The following is a 22261-nucleotide window of genomic DNA, read 5'->3' as shown; positions in this document are numbered from 1 at the left end:
CACAACAGTTAACCATATGACTCAAAAGGGAGCAAGGTCCCTGCGAATTTCCCTAGTGATATTGCTTGTAATTAGTTGAATACTAGTTTAGAAACTAAGATTAGTGTATAGTTTACAACCTAACTTAACCACTTATACTTACTTGATGATACTTTTAGTTAATTCCTTCAAAGCAATTATACCCAATCAATGATCGTTACATGATAACCTCAAATTTGCCTTTTTAACACCATGCATATTCCATCAATTTATTTCTAACTCTAAAAAATTCAACTAACTAATTGCACATTGTCAATTTAGTCCAGATTCTAAAACTTATAATTTTAACTTGAAATTATACATTATCAATTTACAATTTTGTCAATTTAGTTTTAGATTACAATCCACAAATACAAAATTAATTAGCTCTCAACCAAGACTAAATTATTATGAATCTCAAGGAATGGCTAAATAATAGCAGTCAAAACAAATAAACAAATTAGCATCTTCAATTGTAAATTGATATATTTTACACATAAACAATTATTATCCTGCTACATTTGTCGTAACAATCAACATGATGTGCAGTTCCATCCCACTGTTAAGGCTACCCAATTACATGAGAAGACCTAGACAACAACTATCTTCTTTTTTAAAATAAAATTTGAAAAACAAATACCATTTTGAAACAAAATAATTACCTGGTGTGGCCTGCGCATCAGAACTACAACTACAACAAGGCACTTTTCACCGTATTTGCTCTTTCCTTTGGAAGGGAGATCAGTTCAGAAATCTGATTTCATGAGTTTTGCTCCAGCCTTTATACAGATGTTGTCGAAGGGTTTCACCTGTTCTACATGGATGTAATCTCTTGTCTTCAGTACCTGCAGATTCCAGAAATTAACACTCGGAAGCAACGGACAGCATCAAGATTATATATGACCGTATTCATCAGAGTGCTATTTCTACTTGCATGTTGGTGTTGCAGTTCTTTTTTAATAATTCAATGTTTTATCCTTGATATTGATCATCCTGTTTCATGAATATCTTTCATTTGCATCTGTTAAAAGGTCTCCAAAAGTGGCATTTGTGTTTGAACGAGAACATTATTTTGTATTAGTAGTTGTGCAGAAGTTGTGTATTTGAATACAGACTTGCTACGGTAAGTTGTGCATTAGTACCTTGCGCAGAAGTTTTATTTTTTCAAAAAAAGAAAAGCAATTTCAGAATAGAAATGGAAAAGAAAAGAGAAATGAAGTTTTTGACAAAATTTGCATGCCAAGTTTTATACGCTAAAGTATCTTACTTGCAAATATTCTGTGGATGATAATGCTAAGCTCTTTAAAAGTTAGTTACTACAAGACAAGTTAAAGTAGACATACCAGTGTTTCAAAAAACATCCTCGATGCTTCTTTACGTGTTTTACGAGCCAAAAGACTGTCCATGGAAAGTACCTTACGTCCATGTACAGCTTCATCCTCGAGTAAATTCTGGAGATATTTGGCAACAGCCCTGAAAAAAGGGGTATTAGCAACCATGAAGATGTGAACTAACCACATTCCAGTTATTCAGGTACAATAGATTATTTTTACAAGTAATGCTAATTAATGATGAAATTATGAGAAAGGTAAACAACTAAAATAATCAACTATTGGGAGCCTAGAGACCTTGTGCGAGAGGACCATCCACTATTTTCAAGAAGACGGCTTTCATCACATGGCATGCCATCATCATCATCCTCACATAGCTCATCATCATCTACATTCAGAAATTCTGAAAGGAAAGATAAAGAAAAAAAATATCAACCAATAGAGAGTCAGGATCGATCAAGTTTGAGTGGGTGGGTGGGTGGGTTGGGGAGAATAATATGTAATTAGAAGTAAAGAGGTAGATTTTAAGAAAACATTAACATTTTCTTTTTGGGGGAAACCTTTTAGGAGAGTCCATGTGATCCTAACAAAGTCCACCCTCCCAGCCTACAACTTTTTCAACTAACATGAAAATTTTATGTCTAAAGTATAATTCATTCAGCCAAAAACTCTCAAGTCATTTCCTTGAAAAACTCACATAAATATAATAGAAAAGATTTACTTTTAAGAAAATATTAACATTTTCGTTTGGGGAATCTTTTAGGAGACCATAGCTCCTAGTGAACCTAATAATGGTCCACCCCGCCTACAACTTTCACAAGCAAAATTATTAATTCAGAAAAAAAGCACTCTCAAGTAATTTCCTTGAAAAAATCAAAAAACAATAAATTCAAAAAATACCATTCAAGACCAAAACGTAAAAGCAAAATATAAGGCAATAAGATGAAACCTGTATCATTAGCAACTGCTACATCCTCATATTCCTGCACCTCAAACAGCCAAAATAGTCATTTAGGGGATTCTTCAAGCCTTCAAACAAAATAAGAAAGACTAATGCCAAAAAAATTTTCATACTAAATAAATTAAAGAAAAAATAGCACATTGACTAGACATTGATATGCATGTTGAGGAACAGAATAGTTTTCTGAACTTTAAAACATCCACCATGCTTTCTAGAATTGAACAAAGTTAAATTTTAAACAGTAATCAAAATATATTTAAGAAAACAATTAAAGTATCGGAAAAGCCCAATGTCGATGCATGCATATACACTATCCTAATTAATTTTTACTTTTTGCTGCTAGAGCATAATTTTAATTCATACAAGGCTATAAATTGCAAGCGGTTAGGGAGAAGTTAAGAGCACTTGAATATTTTTAGATCAACACAAACATGCTACATGTGGTAAAGAACTTACAGCTTGATTATCCACAAGAGAGGTCCTTTCTTCACTGACTGCATTAACTTCCTGAAAGGCTGGAGTTTCACCATCATTTAATGAAGCATTTTCCAGAACCAGAACAACCTTTTCAGAGTATGTAGAATCCATTTTACATTCTTCACTACCCTTACAGATTGGGTCCTTATCATCATGATCCGAGAGTGCACCCTCAACCTGAGCCTCATCTACTACACCAACTTTATCATATCCAGTTTCACATCCATTTTGAGCACCATTCGCAAATTCACCAGTTTGTATGGTTGAAAAAGAATCTGTTCTATTCTCAATAGGTACACAGCTGTTTGCTAGATTGACCTCAACTCCAGTTTTACTTTCTTCCAACAATTTTGACTCTATTTCAGCTGCATTAATACTCTGAACATTATGTTCTAGAACTTCAGTAAGATTGGTCCTATTTTCATTTCTCAAATCCAATTCTGAAGCATCCTCCCCAGGTTGAGTATTCATTTTTTGATCAGGAGGAATACATGTTGCATTGTTTAAGATAAAACCATCTATGCTGTTAGTTGTCTCCACAGCTGTCATCTTACCAGTATCTCCAGTAACTAGATTAGAAGGGGATGATATTTCAGACTCGTTCAGAACAGAGCACGTAGCTGCATTAGCAACCGCAACATTATCTCTTTCAATATCCATTCCCATGATCCCATCTAAAGGTTCATGTCGCAAAAGTTCAGGTACATCATCAACAGCATTTCTATCCTGCTGATCATTCAGATCACTGTACTGACCCTGCTGAATATCAGCCTGAATAGGAGTTCCAGCAGATTGTGCTTGCGTGTCATTCCCATTATTCACGGGCATGGAGCTCCCTTCAATGTCGCAGCCTTCAACAATATTAGGCCTTTCAGAACACCCTGAATCCTTAGCTACTTCAGATGATGCATGAATTTCATCACCTTCAGAAATCCTGATACCACTTAGGTCATAGGGGCCACTGTGCAAACATGCCAAGTCACCAGATACACCTGAATGGTGCACCAGCAGTTAGCAACTTATAAAGTTAAAACCAATGCATTAGGCAGTCCTGGATTATCAGAAGCAGAATTCAATCAAGCAAAAATAAAATCATGATTACATGCACAACCATTAGGATAGATCACTGATAAATCTTGCAGTCTATACAATTTAAGTACTCGAGTATGCATTCATATATATGACATCAATACCACAAAACTGAACTCACACATATACCACTTATGTCTACAGAAATGAGGTAAAGGTGTACAAACTAACAGGAAAAACACTTGTAGAAGTAGGGGGGCTTGTTCTAATTAGGGCCTGAGGATGCCCAAGATTAGACAAACATCTAGAGTAAGTTATAACTTCGCTCAATGAAAGCAAATCCAGTTTGTCCAGGGCCTTCAGGAAATATATTTACATTTGTATCAATAACATTTCCTTTAAAGTAGCAAGTTGGGCGGGGTTCACCTGAAGCAATTCATTTCATCATTTCTCCCTCTACTCCCATTCAGCCCATTACAACAGCCAAGCTACAATATTCAATTTTCAGGCCCATTGTATCAATTAAAAAGTTGAAACCTTTGTTTCTTCACACACACACACACAAACCCAACAAAAGCATGCAGATGCACTGAAAGTTCAGCACTTTGATCTCACCAGTAAATATAGGTTCACTAAATATTTCATCTTCCAAGAATTGTCTCTGAATCAATGAAATTTCAGGGCGAGTGCAAGGCGCTTTCTTACGTATACGACGTATGTCTTCAGTATTAACCAACTGCTGACGTATTGTACTAGATAGGAAAAAAAAGGCAAATTAATTAGTACTTAACTACTAGATTGAAAATTTTGGCCAAAAAAAAAACTCTTTTGAGTGAAAAACAAAATGCAGGTTTAAGAAGGAAAAAAAAAGGCTTCTAAGATTCAATTAATCAGAAAAAATTCCATTCAAGGGTATTTCATTATGTGCCAACTTGACAGGTAAGGAACATGAACTTGTCATATCTTAAGCCAGTCACTGGAATGTAAACCACATATGTCATGCTACAAATGAATTGTTATATTCTAAAATCAGTAGGCAATCAAGTGTTCAACACCACTCAGCAAAAGCCCCTCTTGGAGAAGTTGAAGACAACAGAAGGGCAATAAAGTTCTTCAGAGATCGATGGCACTTCAATGTAGGTTAAAGGATGAGAAGACCACAAAAGAAAACATGAACCAGTAGAAATTTCCATATGCATGAATTCATGGACAACTTTTAATTTATAAAATCAAAGACAGTGAACTCATCAAAAACAAAACACGTATTGACAGTCAATAATAAGCGAAAATTTTCAAATTCCAAATACATTAAAGAAGAGAATCAGCATCAAAACATTAGCTAGTGAAAGAAAAAACTTAATCACATACTCGCCATGTAAGACCATGGTATCATCCATAAGCACTTTTCTCTTGGTGGCACTACGTCTTGGTGCGGATCGTGCACGTTTCAATGATGCTACTTCAAGGGCAGGAGTTGCTTTCATTTTGAAAACTGAAGTTCTACCAACTGAAGCAATTACAAATTAAGTTCATTCGTAAAAGTATTCTTTATGAAGAACAGCCTTGCAATCCAATGGATAATGACATTCTAGGTCACAAACCTTTAAATTCATCAATATATATCACTGAACTTATATTATGAATAAATTGGGTCACTTAGGCTGCTATATTCAATAATTTTAATAGAAAAACTGACTCAGCATGCATACAAGGCTTATTTCTTTACATCTTATTAGGATAATGCCTAAAAAGTTTGCTCAACATGCATAAGTGGCTTTTTTTACCGACAAAAACATTTGTTTTCCTTTCTGAAATGGACCCTATATGCATGCTAAGTCAACTTTTTCTGTTAAAATTACTTAACAGAGTTAGCATATGTGACCTAATTTATCAATAATAGAAATTTAATGATATAACTTGATAAAATTAAAGATTTGGAACCTGCATGAAATTGATGACTAGTTCAATAACTCAGTGCATAAATTTATCCCAATCCAGCTATTCTAGTAAATTCATGAATGGCAGATAATACTTCATTAAAGTAAAAATGATGTTACCTAAAATAGAAGACAATAAGTCATCATCATCAGGAATCGATTCTGCGGTTCTGAATTGAGGTCTTCTAAATGATTCAACTGAGTTCATACTCTCAACAGTTATTGTACTTTCGGTTATACTTCGTTTTTTGCCTGAAATGAATTTGTTTCCGGCATAAACTTCATGATTCCCTTCTGGAACCTCTTTGTCTAGAGTACACTCACCCAGTAAATCACTTGGTTTATCAATAGGTCCTTCCGGTACAGAGAGTAACTTTTCAGGTGCAGGCAAATCAGACATAGCACAATTATTTGAACTTTCCAACTGATCATCATATGCAGCGGGTTCTGACATCTGAATTTGGAAGGCTTCACCTGTAAAAATAGTTAATAAGATACAATCCAACACGAGATCATGATGATAAAATAATAATAATAATAATTTTGTCATGCATAATATTTTTCAAAAAAATTCTATGTAAGGCTACATGCATAAGACTAGTAAAACAAACCTTGCACCTCAATGCAAGCTCCAGAAGGATCAAACTCCTCCTCCCTTCTGGACAGGTCGACCAAGTTTTGCTCTGCAGCAACCAAATTCTCAGATACAAGAACTTGCATAGATGAGACATCTTCATGAATAACAGGTCTTTTAAGATTCTCAAAATTGTTCGGTTCCTGACAAGCTTGCACTTCACCATCAATAACTGTTGGTCTACTGGGCGATTCAAAAGGACACGAAGGATTTGAAGCTGTTGCTTTGGAAGGTGAATATGACTCTTCCAAATTATTGGTGGTTTCAGCATCATTGCCAAATTCTGACTTGTATGATGATTGATAATTCTCCAAATAGCCACCTGATGTGGGCACACAGGTGCTACTTGAACATGTTCTTCGAGCAGGGTCTTCCAAATCAAAGGTGACATTGGAGCAGCTAGGAGATTCTGCACATTCACCATCGGTTCTATCTCTTGAGTGCATCACACTGTAATGTGCATCTTCCACTCTATCCAAACCATCAGGTTCTCTGATAGTCATATCAGCAGACTTGTACTCTTCAGAAGCAGCACCATGGAGAGAATTTCCTTGTGGTATACTAACAATAGCATCACAATTTATATTAGTTTGCAAAGACTGATCCACTGGAATGTCATCCGCATGGGGAAGCATTGATTTATTAGAAGCATGTTCTACATATTCAGAATTGTCCAATTCTATATGATTATGATGTTCTGGTTCTACTTCTACATGATCACCACCAGCCAGTGGATCATGAACACCAGACAAGTTATGCACTTCCACTAGTCCAGGAGCACCTGGATCTTGATCATACTCGCCAATTTCAGAATTTACAGCTAGACCTTCAACCTAACAGCAAGCAAAACATATTTATCAAGGGAATTCAGATAATAAAAAGGCTAGAACATGAACTGCGGTCACAAGATAGACAAAAAGATTCCTGTAATGTTGAATAAACAACAAACCTGATCCCCAATGCAATCGATTGGCACAGCTTCTAAATTACTTGGGTCTTCTGTTTCTGGTACATCTGACCCCCGATGATCATAACTATAACGACAAATTTGTAAGGTGAGCCAGAATTTTCAATGGTTGCATATATTAACCAGTGAAATTAATAATAGCTTAATAACTGTCAGCGTTGAAATCAACCCAAGAGTAGAGTCATATGACCAATTAATCCAATAATGATTGAAGGGGAAAAAAGTAAAAAATGAGTGTATGAGGCTATTGAGCATTTAATATACGATATGGTTGGAGAAAGAATAGTGTCTTTATATATAATATATCAAGCTTACACTGAAGTTCCATCATCTCCTGGCACCGAAACCCTATCTAGGACAAGTTCCTGCTCAAGATCAAACCAAGATAAGAATTTTCAGTAGATGATTAGTGCAAGAGAATAAAACACTAAGTAATAGAAAAGAAAAAAAAAAGGTCAGCTAATTAATAGAGAACACAAGCTTAATATAAACCCTCCACTCAGGGTTTATATGAAATTTGAAGGACCATAAACAAAATCATCCATTCAGCAATTTAAAGGTTCTGCTGACCAAAGGATCCCAGTGAGCACATTTCAACTTCAAAAGCCAATTAGTAGGTTTTTCTTCTAGTTAGTTTCATTTTTCATCATTTTTAGTAGGTATCCCTTCAACATCTTTGTGACTTAGAAAATATTCCCATCCTGGTTGGGAAGCCTTAAGCACATATAGACCATTCTTTCTTCCAATATTAAGACAATCAAGGTTTCCCTTCTAAAAAAAAAGTAAATTAGCTAACCCATTGCCCCAAAACCCTAAAGTAGTAGTTACTGTTATGCAATATTGTCATAACCCTTCATTCCAAAACAGATTCAAAATAACTAACTCTAGAGAAGAAGAAAACAAAAGAGTTCAGAAAGAAACACAGTAGAAGATTTACAAGTGAGGCAAAGAAAGGCAATTAGGCACAACTGCCTCAACACCATCAAATCAAAAACAACAAAAAGAAAAGGCATGGCTAAAGAAAAACTGGCATAATTAAAAAAATCAGCCATAAATCATGAAAAACCAAAATCTTGTAATATTAAGAAAAAAGAAATAATACACTCAATTAAGGTTCAATTCGCATAATGACGTCCTTTTCTTTTTTATTTCCTTACGATAGAAGGTTACCGAATGCATTGATTTCTGCTTTCTTTAGTTTCAAAGGGAGTGTTGCATTTCAATTTGTTATAGGTCCTATCTTGGGTCTCACTCCTTCAACAAACAGGAGTCCTTCAACTCCAAAATACAGATGTAACTTCTACTTAATGGAGAAAAGTTAGTGACGATTTCAGTAGCTATTGTGTCTTTGTTTACATTGTATAAGGCAACATCAACCCTCGATGCAGGATATACACCTGCAAAGCCTAGATATTAATCTTCTTATTCCTAAATCATTAACCAAAATCCTAACCAATTTCCTTATCAAATTTCGGTCCTAAACCCAAGTTACCCTTCAAAAAAGAAAACACCCAAGTTACCCTTCACTAAATCAACCATCAAAACTTATCACAATTTCTCATCCATTAAAGCCCTAAAATTAGATACTTTTGCTGGCTATGTAACCATAATTTCTCAACTTTCTAAGGCCTACATTAAATTGCCTCCTGCTGATTCCTGATTAATTTTCAAGAAAATGTCAGTGATACAAGAATAACAAGATTACCTCATCAAGGAGACCAATCTGAGAAGTATCCCCATCACCAAACCGCTCTGGAAGTATATAAAGCACAGAATTTTAGATTTACATATTTGCTAATCGAAACGTAGCTAAATCAATGATCATCACAATCCAGAGCTTGTACTGACCATCTAATCCAAATTGTGAAGTGGAGTATACCATGCCATCCATGGAATCTTGAAGAGTAATCTGCTCTCTTGAGCTAATGTGATGATCAACATAGTTACTGCCAACAAAGCTACATATTAATCAACACTGAGTAATTCCATGTATAACCTATGTTGCTCGGACTATTCATTTTACTTGAAATACCCGTGTCCAACAGTCATGTCTAAGACATGGATGTGAGGATATGCCCGTTTCAGACACAAAACTGTATCTGTACTCATAAAGAAGCCCAAGTAACATAGTGGATAACTAATGAAAAGAATTCAGTGTTATCTCATTTGACCAAGGCAACAGAAATCAAGAAAACCAATCTAAAAGGCAACTATTAGGAACTAACCCGTGGAAAACCTCATTATCAGGCAGCTCAAAATCATCAAGATCAAAAGTCTCAGGCAAAGTGATTGAATGGTAGGGCGCAGTCGATTCTTCTGGTGGTAAATCAACTGCAGTGGAGCGAAACGCTTGCTTTATCTTAAGCAAGGCTTCACTGCAATCATCAAAAAGGTAATTCACCTTTCTAGAATATATCCTCACCACTCCAAGAAGAAGATGACTGGACAATCGGAGTGCAATTGGCACGTCAGGAAACAGAATAGAGTCTGCTCAAAGCCATATTAACAAAAAAGGAAAAAGTTAAAGTTAAATATAAAAAGGAATAAAATTCACGAACATGAAGGAAATTACATATTCGAATGTGACAATATAACTCTGTCACCAGCCTTGTATAGCTTAGTCCACAGTAGCAACAAAACCAGAAAAAGAGCTGAAGAAGCTCAAAGGAAAATTCCTCCACCGAGTAACCAAGTAAAACCACACATATTAAGAACATGCTACCAACACCGCGGATATTTAACATGTTCTGTATGGAAATTATTCCTACAGAACCAAAGGTTTCCAAATAGGCCAATAGAACTGCCAACAAGCACCTCAAAATAGGCCCAAAAGGGCCATGACAAGGAAGAAGCATAAAGGCCTAAAAGATTAACTTATGCATAACTAAGAACAAAAAGGATAATGCTACGAACATTAAAAAAATATTTCTATTAATAAATGGGAATTTGGGCATGAAATTTTCAGTTTCAAGAACCAGAGACCCATATCAGAAGCAAAGTATTGGCATTTCCACCCTGCTCCACAATTGTCAAGAGAACCCATGTTTTACCAAATTGACAGTTTCATTTCATCAAGCATGCTGATTTTCACGCTAACCTGGTATTTAAAATTTTCAATTCATAAATACCACTTCTACTAATGGATGTTTAACAGTTGAAACTACTTTTATTTCATCAAGCTGATAGAAATACTTAATAAACTTAGAACTATGTATGACCATCATTAATTCCAGTGGTTGGTTTAATAAATCAAATGTCAAGAAAAGAAAAGAGCATATTAATAGGACAAATAAGAAAGGAAATTCTAACTACTTCTTGCTATTTAGTTCCTCATAAAGTAGTTAAAACTAAATCGGAAATATGCAAAATCATAATTGATTAAAAAAGGAAACAATGACTGAAAAAGCAGTACTAATTATGAAGTAAATATGTTTCTCGTATTAAAGTAAAATCATATATTTTTCTCACCGGAAAATTGCAGTTTCAATGTAGCACAAGCAATAACCAAAGAGTGCATAAATAAATTCTGATACAGCATAAAAGAAGAACATATCCTGACAGTCTATATTAATCTAACCTTAAGAAGACTAAGATATTGCTCTATTAAGTGGAAAAGGATAGATTAAGTACAAGTAGACTTAAAAGGTACTAACCAACAGAAACACCGATGTCCGTATCCGCCACCTGATTCTTGCGGAGTTTCCTCTCCAGATGGGCAGCTATCCATATCGTCCCCAGTGGACCTTTCTTCGCCAATATAAACTGTGAATAAAACATTTCTCGCCCAATACAAACCCTATTTCTTCATACAATGTAACCAAACCCTATTATTTAAGCTTAAAATTAGAGCTTTCAGTAAGAATTCAACAAACTGGCAAAGCTCACAAGAGAAGAGAAACCCTAAATTTCAAATTCCACAACAGAACCCTTCACTTTCCACTTCTAGCAGCGGAAATGAACAAATTAAGTTCAGAATATCCCTAAAAATCAATAGCAACAAGGAAACCTTTACAAATCTCCGTCCACCAAACCTGTGAAACCCTCCCAAAACTCCGTAAAGGGCCCCATTTCCGCTTAATTTCAGAACCACCACTCAGGAGAAGTTCAAAATTTGTGCCGTTTCAGTTTGCAGAATCGCCAGTTGAGTCGGATCGGACAGACGCAGATCAATTGGAGACTGGGAAAGAAAAACAGAAGGGAAAGCGCTAATTTTAGTAAATGACTTTTTTGTAATAAGAAATTAATTTCGAAATTCAACGTTGGTTTTGTGTTCGTCGTTGTATTAGTGCAGGTATGTTGGACACGTGGCGCTTCTTCACTGGTTGATTTATTTTGAATTTTATGACTTCTCCAGTACGTTTTGTCAAAGGCGTAGCCTATACTTCCATTCTTTTTTGTTTGCCAACCGATCTCTTTCATTAGAAAGATACAAACCGAGACAAACGGGGGCCAAACTCGGGCAAAATACCAAAAAAAGTTAATTTTTTTTAAATTTATTAAAATGGGCCTGATATTTTATTATTTACCGGAATTGGTCAATTTCTCCTAAATCGCGTCCACGTCAGCGCGATGTCAGGGGACATGCCAGGAAATCGCGTCAATGTCAGCGCGCTTTGCTGACATGGCAACAAATCGCGTCCTTTGAAGCGCGATTTGTGTCCACGCGACAAAAGCGGCGACGTGGATGCGATTTCCTGGCACGTAGCACACCCTTGGGGACGCGATTTCGCCGTGTTTCCCACCTTAGGATTTTTAGGGTTTTTAAGGTTTTTGGAGAAAAAAGTAAACAAATAAGGGATTAGGGTTTAGGGTTTCATAATTAAATTAATTAAAATTTATTAAAAAATGGATTACGTTTCGTGTTTATGCGTTTTTAAGATAAAATCAAAGCAGGATGATTTATCAGAAGGATTTTTGAAGTCGCGCCACGCGTATGCCGCTTTTGCTTCTGATGGTCCTGGAAAAATAATTTCGACTTTACGTTTCTGAGCAAATAGTTTAAAAAATGCTTCAAGCAGGATACTTTATGAGAAGAATTTGTGAAATCGCGCCCTCGTGGACTCGCTTTTGCTACAGTTGGTCTTGGAAGAAATAATTTCGAGTTAACGTTTTTGAGCAAATAGTTTTAAAAAACGCTTCAAGCAGGATGCTTTATAAGAAGAATTTGTGAAGTCGCGCCCACGTGGACGCATTTTTGCTATAGTAGGTCCTGAAAAATAATTTTGAGTTGACATTTCTGAGCATATAGTATAAAACAACGCTGCAAGCAGCATGTTATTTGAGAAGAATTTGTGAAATCGCGCCCTCGTGGACGCGCTTTTGCTACAGTAGGTCTTGGAAAAATAATTTCGACTTAGCGTTTCTGAGCAAATAGTATAAAATCGCTTCTAGCAGGATGCTTTATGAGAAGAATTTGTGAAATCGCGCCCACTTGAACGCGCTTTTTCTACAGTAGCATGTTTAGGCTGAGGCTATAAATGAGGCAAAAAATGTTCTGAGATTGCATAAGTCACAGTAGAAACAATTTAGAGAGGCTAAGAAGGTTAGAGTTTCAAATATGAGTGAACGTATTAGTGGTGTTATTTACTACGATGGTGAGGTTTGCCACACCGAGAATGGTGTTGTTTTTTGTCGGAGATTAACATAGATTTGACAGACCTTCGTAAAAGAATTAGGCGTAAAATTTTTGGAACAACGCCAATGAAAGTTCTATCTATTACATATTGATTTTGTTCCTCTGTTGATCCGGTGACATATGACTCGTTCGACATAAAAGGTGCTCGTAGCTTTGAGGCAATGGTGCAGACTCATCATACTAGTGGAGCACATTATATTGAGTTATATGTACAATTTACATCGTTAAATTATGTACTTGCGACCGGTGTTCGAGATGTATACACGACCCCTGGCCGACATTCAGTTAGCGGGTTAGAAAACATGGAACAACCCATGTTTGGTAGCGGTGTTGAATGTACATCCCCCGCAAGACACTCTGTCGGTGGATGGGACATGTACGTCGGTGGCTCGATGTTTGATGCTGGAAATACGTACTGGGGAACGGCATCAAGTTCTAGTGGTTGGCAATCTACATCCAATTGGGGACGTTATGAAATGCCCAGAAGAAGGGATGATGTACTCCCTACGATGTCAACCGGTGAGGGGACATTGTACGCTGCAGATGATTGTGGGTTAGAAGATGACTCCGATGTGGATCCACCTCGAGAGCCTGGGCTCGATGGTGCAGAAGTTGGCTTATTTTCTGAACCGGAGCCTATTCCAACAGAACCTGAAAATGCTAAAACGAGTTCAGATGAAGAAGAAAATCCACGATTCAGAGCATACTCACCTCCAGCCCATATGCATAATGTCGATCTGTCTACAGATAATGCGTTAGAGTTTTCAGATCTACCACACCGGTTGCGTGATCGTACAAGTTCAGGGCTAAATTCGGGTGAATTTGAAGTTGGTAATCAATTTACCAACAATGATAGTTTTATTGGTGCTTTGAAACAACATAGCATCAAAAACAACGTTAACTACCACGTCGTTAAATCTAAATCTGATAAGTTTAAGGTGAAATGTGCGGTGCAAGACGGCACATGTTCATGAAAAATCTACGCTTCGTTAAGGAAAATGACAGGGTTGTGGGAGATTAAAAAGTACAAAGGTCTACATACCTGTGCTGCAGGTACAATATTGACGGTATCTGAATAATACTTTTATTATGTAATGTTGCATTATTTGATTTACTCCATTTATAGGTGTTTCACAAGATCATCCGAAGATGGATTCAGCTATATTAGCTAGCTTGATACTGCCCACGGTAAAAGCAGATCCCAATACTTCAGTACCGGTGTTAATTGCCAATATCCGTAGCCAAATGGGGTACACGCCCTCTTACCGCAAGGCTTGGATAACTAAGCAAAAGGCGTTGGAGAAGATGCATAGTGGGTGGGACGCCTCATATAATGAAATATGGCAGTGGTGTCATGTGCTAGAGAGATACGTCCCAGGTGCCATCACAGACCTTGAAATAGAACGCACGTATTACAACGACCGATTGCTACGTGGATGCCAAATGTTCAAACGCCTGTTTTAGACCTTTAAACAATGCCGAGACGCATTTCCATACTGCAAGTCATTGGTACAAATTGACAGTACCTTTATGTTTGGTAGGTATACTCATCGGCTATTGCTTGCAGTGGCACAAGATGGTGGTGGGAGAATTCTTCCAATTGCATTTGCAAAAACACCGGGGGAGTCGTCTGATGATTGGGATTTCTTTCTCTATAGGTTAAGGAGGCATGTGTGCCCCTAACCTGATATCTATGTTATTTTAGATCGGGGCACCGGTATACTAGCTACATTTGATCGACAAGGAAGCTTATGGCAGCGCACACACCATCGATATCGCCTAAGACACGTTACTTCCAACTACTACAGGCAATATCCATCTAAGAGCAAACGACGACAAGTGACCAACATGGGTATTTAGTCTATATCTGTGTTATTTCGTTTCTCAATTTCAATTAGTTTTATTGGTAGAAGTGGTATGTAATATTCGCTATGAACTTATATTGGCAGGGTATGAAATAAATAAAGACCGTTTTCACGAGATGTTGGCAACTTTACGTTCAATTAACGGAGAAGGGACGGACTACCTTTGTAACATACGTTTCGAACAGTGGGCACAAGCATACGACGGCGGCCTACGATATGGCCATATGACGTCAAATCTGGCTGAATGCATAAATTTTGTCTTAAAGGAACGCGTCATCTACCGATAACATCGGTTGTACGAGAGACATATTTTCGTTTGGCGGCGCTATTTCCAAAGCGAGCAGTAAGTTATACAAGCCAGATGCAAGGAGGACATGTATGGTGCAGTAAGGTAGTTCAAGAAATTAACAAGGCCAAGGCGCGGGCAAACACCATGCACACAGTGTGTCATGATCGAGACAACTTATGGTTTCGCGTGACAGAGTTTGACAGACTGCACCAAGGTGTTGTTGGCGGGCAATATCGTGTACACTTGCAAAATAGGACTTGCGAATGTGAGATGTTTGATGCAATTCGTTATCCATGTGCTCATGTTATTGCAGCTTGTCAGAATCTCCGTCTGGATCCGATGAGTTATGTTGACGAAGTGTACAAATTAGAAAACATGTACAATATCTGGAGACACGTTTTCCCACCGGTCCTAGATGAACGTAAGTGGCCGCCCGTATCTCTTGCTCCTTTTAAGCTGTTACCGGATAGAGAATTGAGTCACAAACCGAAGGGTCGACCTTGCTTGACTAGAATACGTAACAATATGGATATCCGAGAACAGCCAGTCAACAGAAGTTGTGCGGATGGTGTAGGAATCCAGGCCATACAAGTCGATCATGCCCTAATCGCAATAGTTGAATGTAATTTTTAAAAAATTATATTTTTTCAATTATTAATTGATAATTGTATTAATTGTTAGTAAAATTATCAAATTATATCAAATTATTAATTGTTAATACCAGTCAAAACATTTTTCTAAATCTAACATTATGTGAATGTAAAATTATTAACTGATAATTGTATAAATGTTAGTAAAATTATCAAATTATATTTAAGTTAAGGGTTAGGGTTTTTAATTTAAGGGTTTAGGATTTTAAAGTTAAGGGTTAGGGTTTTTAAGTTAAGGGTTAGAGTTTTTAGGTTAAGGGTTTGTGGGTTTTAATTTAAGGGTTTAGGGTTTTAAAGTTAAGGGTTAGGGTTTTTATGTTAAGGGTTTAGGGTTTTTAAGTTAAGGGGTTAGGGTTTTTAAGTTAAGGGGTTAGGGTTTTTAAGTTAAGGGTTAGGGTTTTTAAGTTAAGGGGTTAGTGTTTTTAAGTTAAGGGGTTAGGGTTTTTAAGTTAAGGGTTTAGGGGTTTTAAGTTAAGGGTTTAGGATTTTAAAGTTAAGGGTTAGGGTTTTTAGGTTAAGGGTTTATGGGTTCTAAGTTAAGGGTTTAGGGGTTTTAATTTAATGGTTTAAGGGTTTATAAAGTTAAGGGCTAGGGTTTTTAAGTTCAGGGTTTACGGTTTTAAAGTTAATGGTTAAGGTTTTTAGGTTAAGGGGTTAGGATTTTTAAGTTAAGGGTTTAGGGTTTTTAGGTTAAGGGTTTTTAATTTAAGGGTCATGGTTAGGGTTTTTAAGTTAAGGGTTTAAGGTTTGTCAATTAAATTATGCATTTAATTATAAATTATAAATTTATAAATTTTTAATAAGTTAAGAGTTTAGGGTTTTTAAGTAATAACTCAAAAAAATTTCTATTTTATTACATCAAAAAATATCAAAATATTCAAAATATTTGTACAAATAAATTTAAATACAAAAATCAATGTCTGTGCATGTGGGATTTAGTGCCACATGGCGGCCGTCGACGGTTGCGCGCTGGATTCCTCATTTGTCCAGCTTCTGGCGGCGGTTGTGGTTCTTCCGGCGGGGATTCTGGTTCTTCCAATAGGGCATCTGGTTGTCGGAGTTGGGACGATGAGCCATATTAATAGAATTGTGAATGTGGAGGTGTTTGCATCACCAACGACGACGGTGTTTGAAACCTATACGGTGGTGGGGATTGGTAAAAAGAAGAGCTCCCCGACGGCCCCTCTTGCGATCCCTCGTGCGTCACTGGCCTATACATCGATGGTCCACTCGGCGTAACAGGAAATGGAGTTGAACCGGGCCATTGGCTCCAACCTGCCATAGGACTAGAAAAAGGAAACATATAAGGGTTAGGATACATAAAAGGGCTAGGAAACGCACCTGGCATCATCTGAAAAGGCGGTTGCGTAGGTATCATCGGTTGAACTGTTGGGTCGGGTGACTGTGTCGATGCTCTCGTTGGGTCGGGTGAATGTCTGGGCGTCGTTGAGGGGCCAGCATCATCATCCTATCGTCTTGGATTTAAAGGCCCGCGTCTTTCCCTTTGGACACGTAATTGTCGCTGCCTCTTCTCTAGCGATAGTAAATACGGCTTGCCATGGATCCTAAGACATCGCATGTATTTCGGCAAGCACGCTAACTCCGGGACGATGATCGGTTCCATACTAGGTATATAGTCATACCGATCTTCCCACATTTGGATGTACTCGGACCAGAATCTCGGCCAATCCGTATTCAATTGTCGAAGGTCGATTTTGTGGTGATCGTCAAACACCTCAGGTTCCACGGGATTCGGTTGTCTACATCCAAATTGCTGTAACACCCTGTCTGACTGGTGCATCTCCACAGTCGCGTAGTTGTTCAACGCGACTTTCGCTTGCCAAGCGTTTAGATTTTGTAAGAACTCATCCGGAATTACTGCCCAAATTGCCGGATCCTCATATAGTATCCATTGAAACTATATGAACATGATAGAAATATTAGTTATATACATAATACTAAATACTAAATACTAAATACTAAATACCAATCAACTAGCGAATGATGGAAATATCAATTTTATTTAATACTTACATGTGCTTCCGACTGTTGGTCTAATAGAAACCGTATATCTTCAAGAGAGGTAGGTAATCGAGCATGACTTGCTGGATGGTTCCACCTAATTAAATAAATTTTTAGCATACTTTTATTTTTAAAAATCTACATAATAATTGTAAAATCTAATATAAAATTTACCTCGTTATGAGTGGGAATGTATATGGGTGGTCCACTCGAGAACATAGAAATGGAAAGCGAAACTGTGCCCATGACTGCAATAGTGACAGGCAACCTCTGATTTTTGCTTTCCTCAGTCGCGTCGCCCTGCACATCTCCCGATATAACGTTGCTAAGACGGCAGACCCCCAACTCAATTCACCAGCTGCTCTAAAATCAATGAGTTTCAACAGCCATCTTAGATGTACGCGGCTCCATGACAAGTCGGGCATTAGATAACCTCTAATTAATTGAAGAATGTACGCCCAAGCATATCAGATTCTTTCTATTTCGGTTGAATCTTCATCCGGATCCGGGAATTTGTCTCGTAACCAGCCCATCTCGATCTTACCTCCGTCCATTTTCTCCGGAATAGCGCCTAAAAGCTCGTAGCACACAGCAAGCCAATCGCTAGATTTGGGCAGACCCGGTGACTGGGTACTCGTCCACCTGTAATCCCAATTGCAGACTGACATCTTCCAAAGTGATAGTGCACTCTCCACATGGAAGATGGAATGTGTGCTTTTTGGGTCTCCACCTCTCGATCAATGAACTGATTAGTTTCAGGTCCACCTTGCATCCCCGACCTACCGTCGCCACATGCCAAAAACCCCCTTCCCGCAGGTAGTTCTCTACCAACGGTAATGGAAGACCATGCATATTCCGGATATTGCATTCCAATATCCAATCTACAGACTTTTATAACAAATAATAAATTAATAATTATCTAAAAATGCATAAATAAAAAATTCTTAAATATATTTAAAAATTAAATTTAACGCTTACCATTTTCATTTGTTCCACCGATATGTGATGCTTATCAAGATGAGTCAATTCTCCGGCCATTGCTGAAATCGTACAAATTTTTACGGTTTAAAAAAATTTAAAAAAATAATTTTTTTAAAAATTATTTAAAAATAGGGATTTAAGAGAAATTTAAGAGGAACTTGAGAGCAAATTGAAAATAAATATGGATTTGAGAGAAATTTTGAAGGAATTTGAAAGCAAATTGAGAGGAAATTTGAGAGAGGATTAGTTTGTGAAAAAAAAGGAGTGGGGGTATTTATAGTTTTTTTTGGACCGTTGGGGGGGGCAACCGTCAAAAAATTGACCGTTGCACTGTTCACGCGCGGGGCAAATCGCGTCCACGTCAGCGCGCTTTGCTGACGTGGACACAAATCGCACTTCAGAGGATGCGATTTGTTGCCATGTCAGTAAAGCGCGCTTACGTGGCCGTGATTTCCTGGCACATCCCCTGACATCGCGCTGACGTGGACGCGATTTAGGGGAAAAGGGCCCATTCCGGTAAATAATAAAATGCCTGGCCCATTTCGGTAAATAATAAAATACCTGGCCCATTTCGGTAAATTTAAAAAAAATTAGGCTTTTAATGGTAAATTGCCCACCAAACTCATCCCATATGGGTTTAATTTGATTTATTACATTTAAATTTAACCTAAAACTCTTATATAAATCAACACAAATATAATTTTAGTATAAAATTAAATCGTTAATTATAAAATAACCCAATTACTTAATTTCAATAAATCACCGAAATTACCTTAAAAAAACCTAACCCAATTAATTACCCAAATATAAAATTAAATAAATAAATATAGCAAAATAAGGCTTATAGGCCAATTCTTTTTTTAAATTAAAGTTTTGGACGGTTTTAATTTTAATTAGGGATATAGGCCGATTTTATTAGAAAGCGTGTTCAGTTACAGTTAAATCCTAACACTTTTTTGAACGTTGCTGTCAATGGTAAAAAAATTAAAACTCTAACAGTAACTGTTTTACCCTATAAATACCTTTCAAATTTTATTTTTTTCATTCATATCCTTCTCTCAACTCTTTCAATTTTGTCAAATTCTCTCAAATCCTCTCAAGTCTCTCAACTCTCTCGTTTTTAGTAATTTTTTATATTTTATTTAAAAATATTATTTTTTTCTAATTATCTCGTTTTTATTCTTTTAAATTGATTTCTCACGAATGGCCGCCTCCCTAATTCGCTTTGACTACAAGCATATTTCTGCCGCCCAATTAGTAATGGTAAGAACGAAATTTAAATTTCACTAATTTCAATAATGTTAAATTTAATTTTTTATTATAATTATATTTTTTGTGTGTGTAAATTGGAGACCAAAACCGTCCAAATTGGAGACCAAGTCAACCCAAAATTTGGCTGCACATGGCTGTCCATAAACTATTTTTTGGTTTAATTACACAAGGTACTTGAAGAGTTGAAGAAATTAGAGATTTACCTAAAGATTTGCACTTGACCGAGTCTCAGTCCTGAGTTGTTATGGCACTCAAATTGACCAAAAATCAAGGAAAAATTAGCTCAACTTACTAAAATTATGGCCGGCCACCCATGGAAGATGCTTCAAAAGATGGAAACTCCTATTTTTAGTAAACTATCTCTCTCTCCTCACCTATAAATAAGACCCTCTCATTCCTTCATTCATCATCCCTCAAGCATCCATCAAACATCGTTCTCTCTTTTTCTCTTGGCCTTTTCCATTCCCACGCCTAGCATCATCTCTTCATAGAGATTTTAGCAATTAAGCCTCTTAAAGAACCCTTGGTCGACCACTTTGGAGAACCATCAGCAAAGGAGCAAAGCAAAAGAATGAATGAGTCTCATCAGTCAGAGTCTTGGGTGACAGCCACTCTGAATTGGGTTTAATCTTTCTTTTCTTTAACTTAATATAAAGATGTTTGCTATGTGTTCTTTGTTCTTGTTTAAAACAATGTTAGCTTAATTTTATTTAAGCTAGGATAATTGCTTTGATTAAATAATATTTATTGGATTCATGCTTATAATGTTTGTGCCTCAATCAATCATGTTTTCAATTAAAATCAAGTCTGTATTTCGTTCATACGTGATTGAAATGCACCTGAATTAGCTGAGCGATCCTAACCAGACAACGACTAGTGGACGTATAATTGAAATGTGCATGCTTAATTTAGATCTTAACACGATTAAATTGTAGTTTGCACAACAACTCTAACCAAGCTTTGTTATCTGCATAGTTTTTAGATTTGTGTAATTAAATTGTTCCAAACGTAACACGTCCGTATTACCTCACACGAATTCTAAGAAACCCTTAGTAAATAAGGATCAGTAAAATGTGTATTTACTAAGTAAAGGATTCCGAAAGGACCTAATGTGGTTTCCAAACTCATTAAAGATCGAGTTGCCATAGAATGTTTTTCCGAATGTTATTAAGCATGTTGATAATAAATTGAGTTTAATTAAAGTAATTTTCCTAGTTTATTTATGTTATAATTGTTGCAAATTATGTTTAATTTTACTAAAATCTATTTCAATCATATAGTTTGCATACTTATGATAACTGGCATTAGGGATTATTGCATTTAGTTTAATATATTTTAACCACCACTTCTCTACTATATTGTGTTTTTATTTACCAAATTGTTATTATAATTTTACAAATTAAGTGACTTAGCACAAATACAATCCCTGTAGAGACGATAACTCGATACTTACTTATTACTTGATAACGACTTTGTACACTTGCACAAACCAAAGCGTTACAAGTTTTTGGCGTCGTTGCCAGGGATTGTCAACTGTTGCCATAGTCATTTTTTTCATGAAATTATTTATTTTCAATTTGATTTATTTCTAACATTACTATCTTATTCTTTTTTATTTTTGTGATTTTCTTTTCAGGTGTTTATGAGCATAGATCGAATTATCGATTTACTCTCTGTAGACCCTAAAATTGAGCGAATTGTTAGATAAAGAAGACGTGAACAAACCGCTCAAAGATAAGTCGAGATGGACCTTAGGAATTGGAATCAAGACCGAGGTAATGAAGCCGATTATGTACAAAATCCTATACTCATTGCCGATGATAGGGATCGATGCATCAGACAATATGCTGTGCCACTTTTCAGTGAGTTAAACCCAGGAATTAGAAGCCAGATGTTAAGGCAACCCAGTTTGAATTGAAACTAGTGATGTTTCAAATGCAACAAACGGTAGGCCAATTTAGTGGTATGCCCACGGAAGATCCACATCTCCACCTTCGATTGTTTATGGAGGTGAGTGATTCATTTAAGATAGCCAGTGTGACTGAAGACACACTGAGGTTGAAATTGTTTTCATACTCGTTGCAAGATCGAGCACGAGCATAGATCAATTTATTGCCACCAAGTTCCATATCTACATGGCAAGAATTAGTAGAGAGATTTTTGGTTAAGTATTTCCCTCCTAGAAAAAATGCT

The 22261-nt window shown here is 36.6% G+C and overlaps 1 protein-coding gene across 1 annotated transcript; it reads right to left on the bottom strand.

The window, feature by feature from the left end:
* Positions 1-470: 470 nt before the first annotated feature.
* Positions 471-11603, bottom strand: LOC105782680 (sister chromatid cohesion 1 protein 4). Its single transcript, XM_012607581.2, has 15 exons — positions 11008-11603; positions 9580-9841; positions 9203-9300; positions 9060-9106; positions 7670-7719; positions 7337-7421; positions 6365-7220; positions 5874-6227; positions 5185-5323; positions 4432-4568; positions 2767-3779; positions 2299-2332; positions 1647-1752; positions 1362-1491; positions 471-863 (listed from the first exon to the last, which is right to left on the bottom strand). The coding sequence occupies exons 1-15, from the start codon at positions 11129-11131 to the stop codon at positions 765-767; spliced, it is 3534 nt and encodes a 1177-aa protein (XP_012463035.1). The 5' UTR covers positions 11132-11603; the 3' UTR covers positions 471-764.
* Positions 11604-22261: the final 10658 nt, after the last annotated feature.

The sequence above is a fragment of the Gossypium raimondii genome, chromosome 13 (genome assembly GCF_025698545.1).
Source record: "Gossypium raimondii isolate GPD5lz chromosome 13, ASM2569854v1, whole genome shotgun sequence".
Taxonomy (NCBI): Eukaryota; Viridiplantae; Streptophyta; class Magnoliopsida; order Malvales; family Malvaceae; genus Gossypium; species Gossypium raimondii.
Note: the sequence above shows the minus strand (reverse complement) of the source record. Positions and strands in the feature narration are given on the sequence as shown.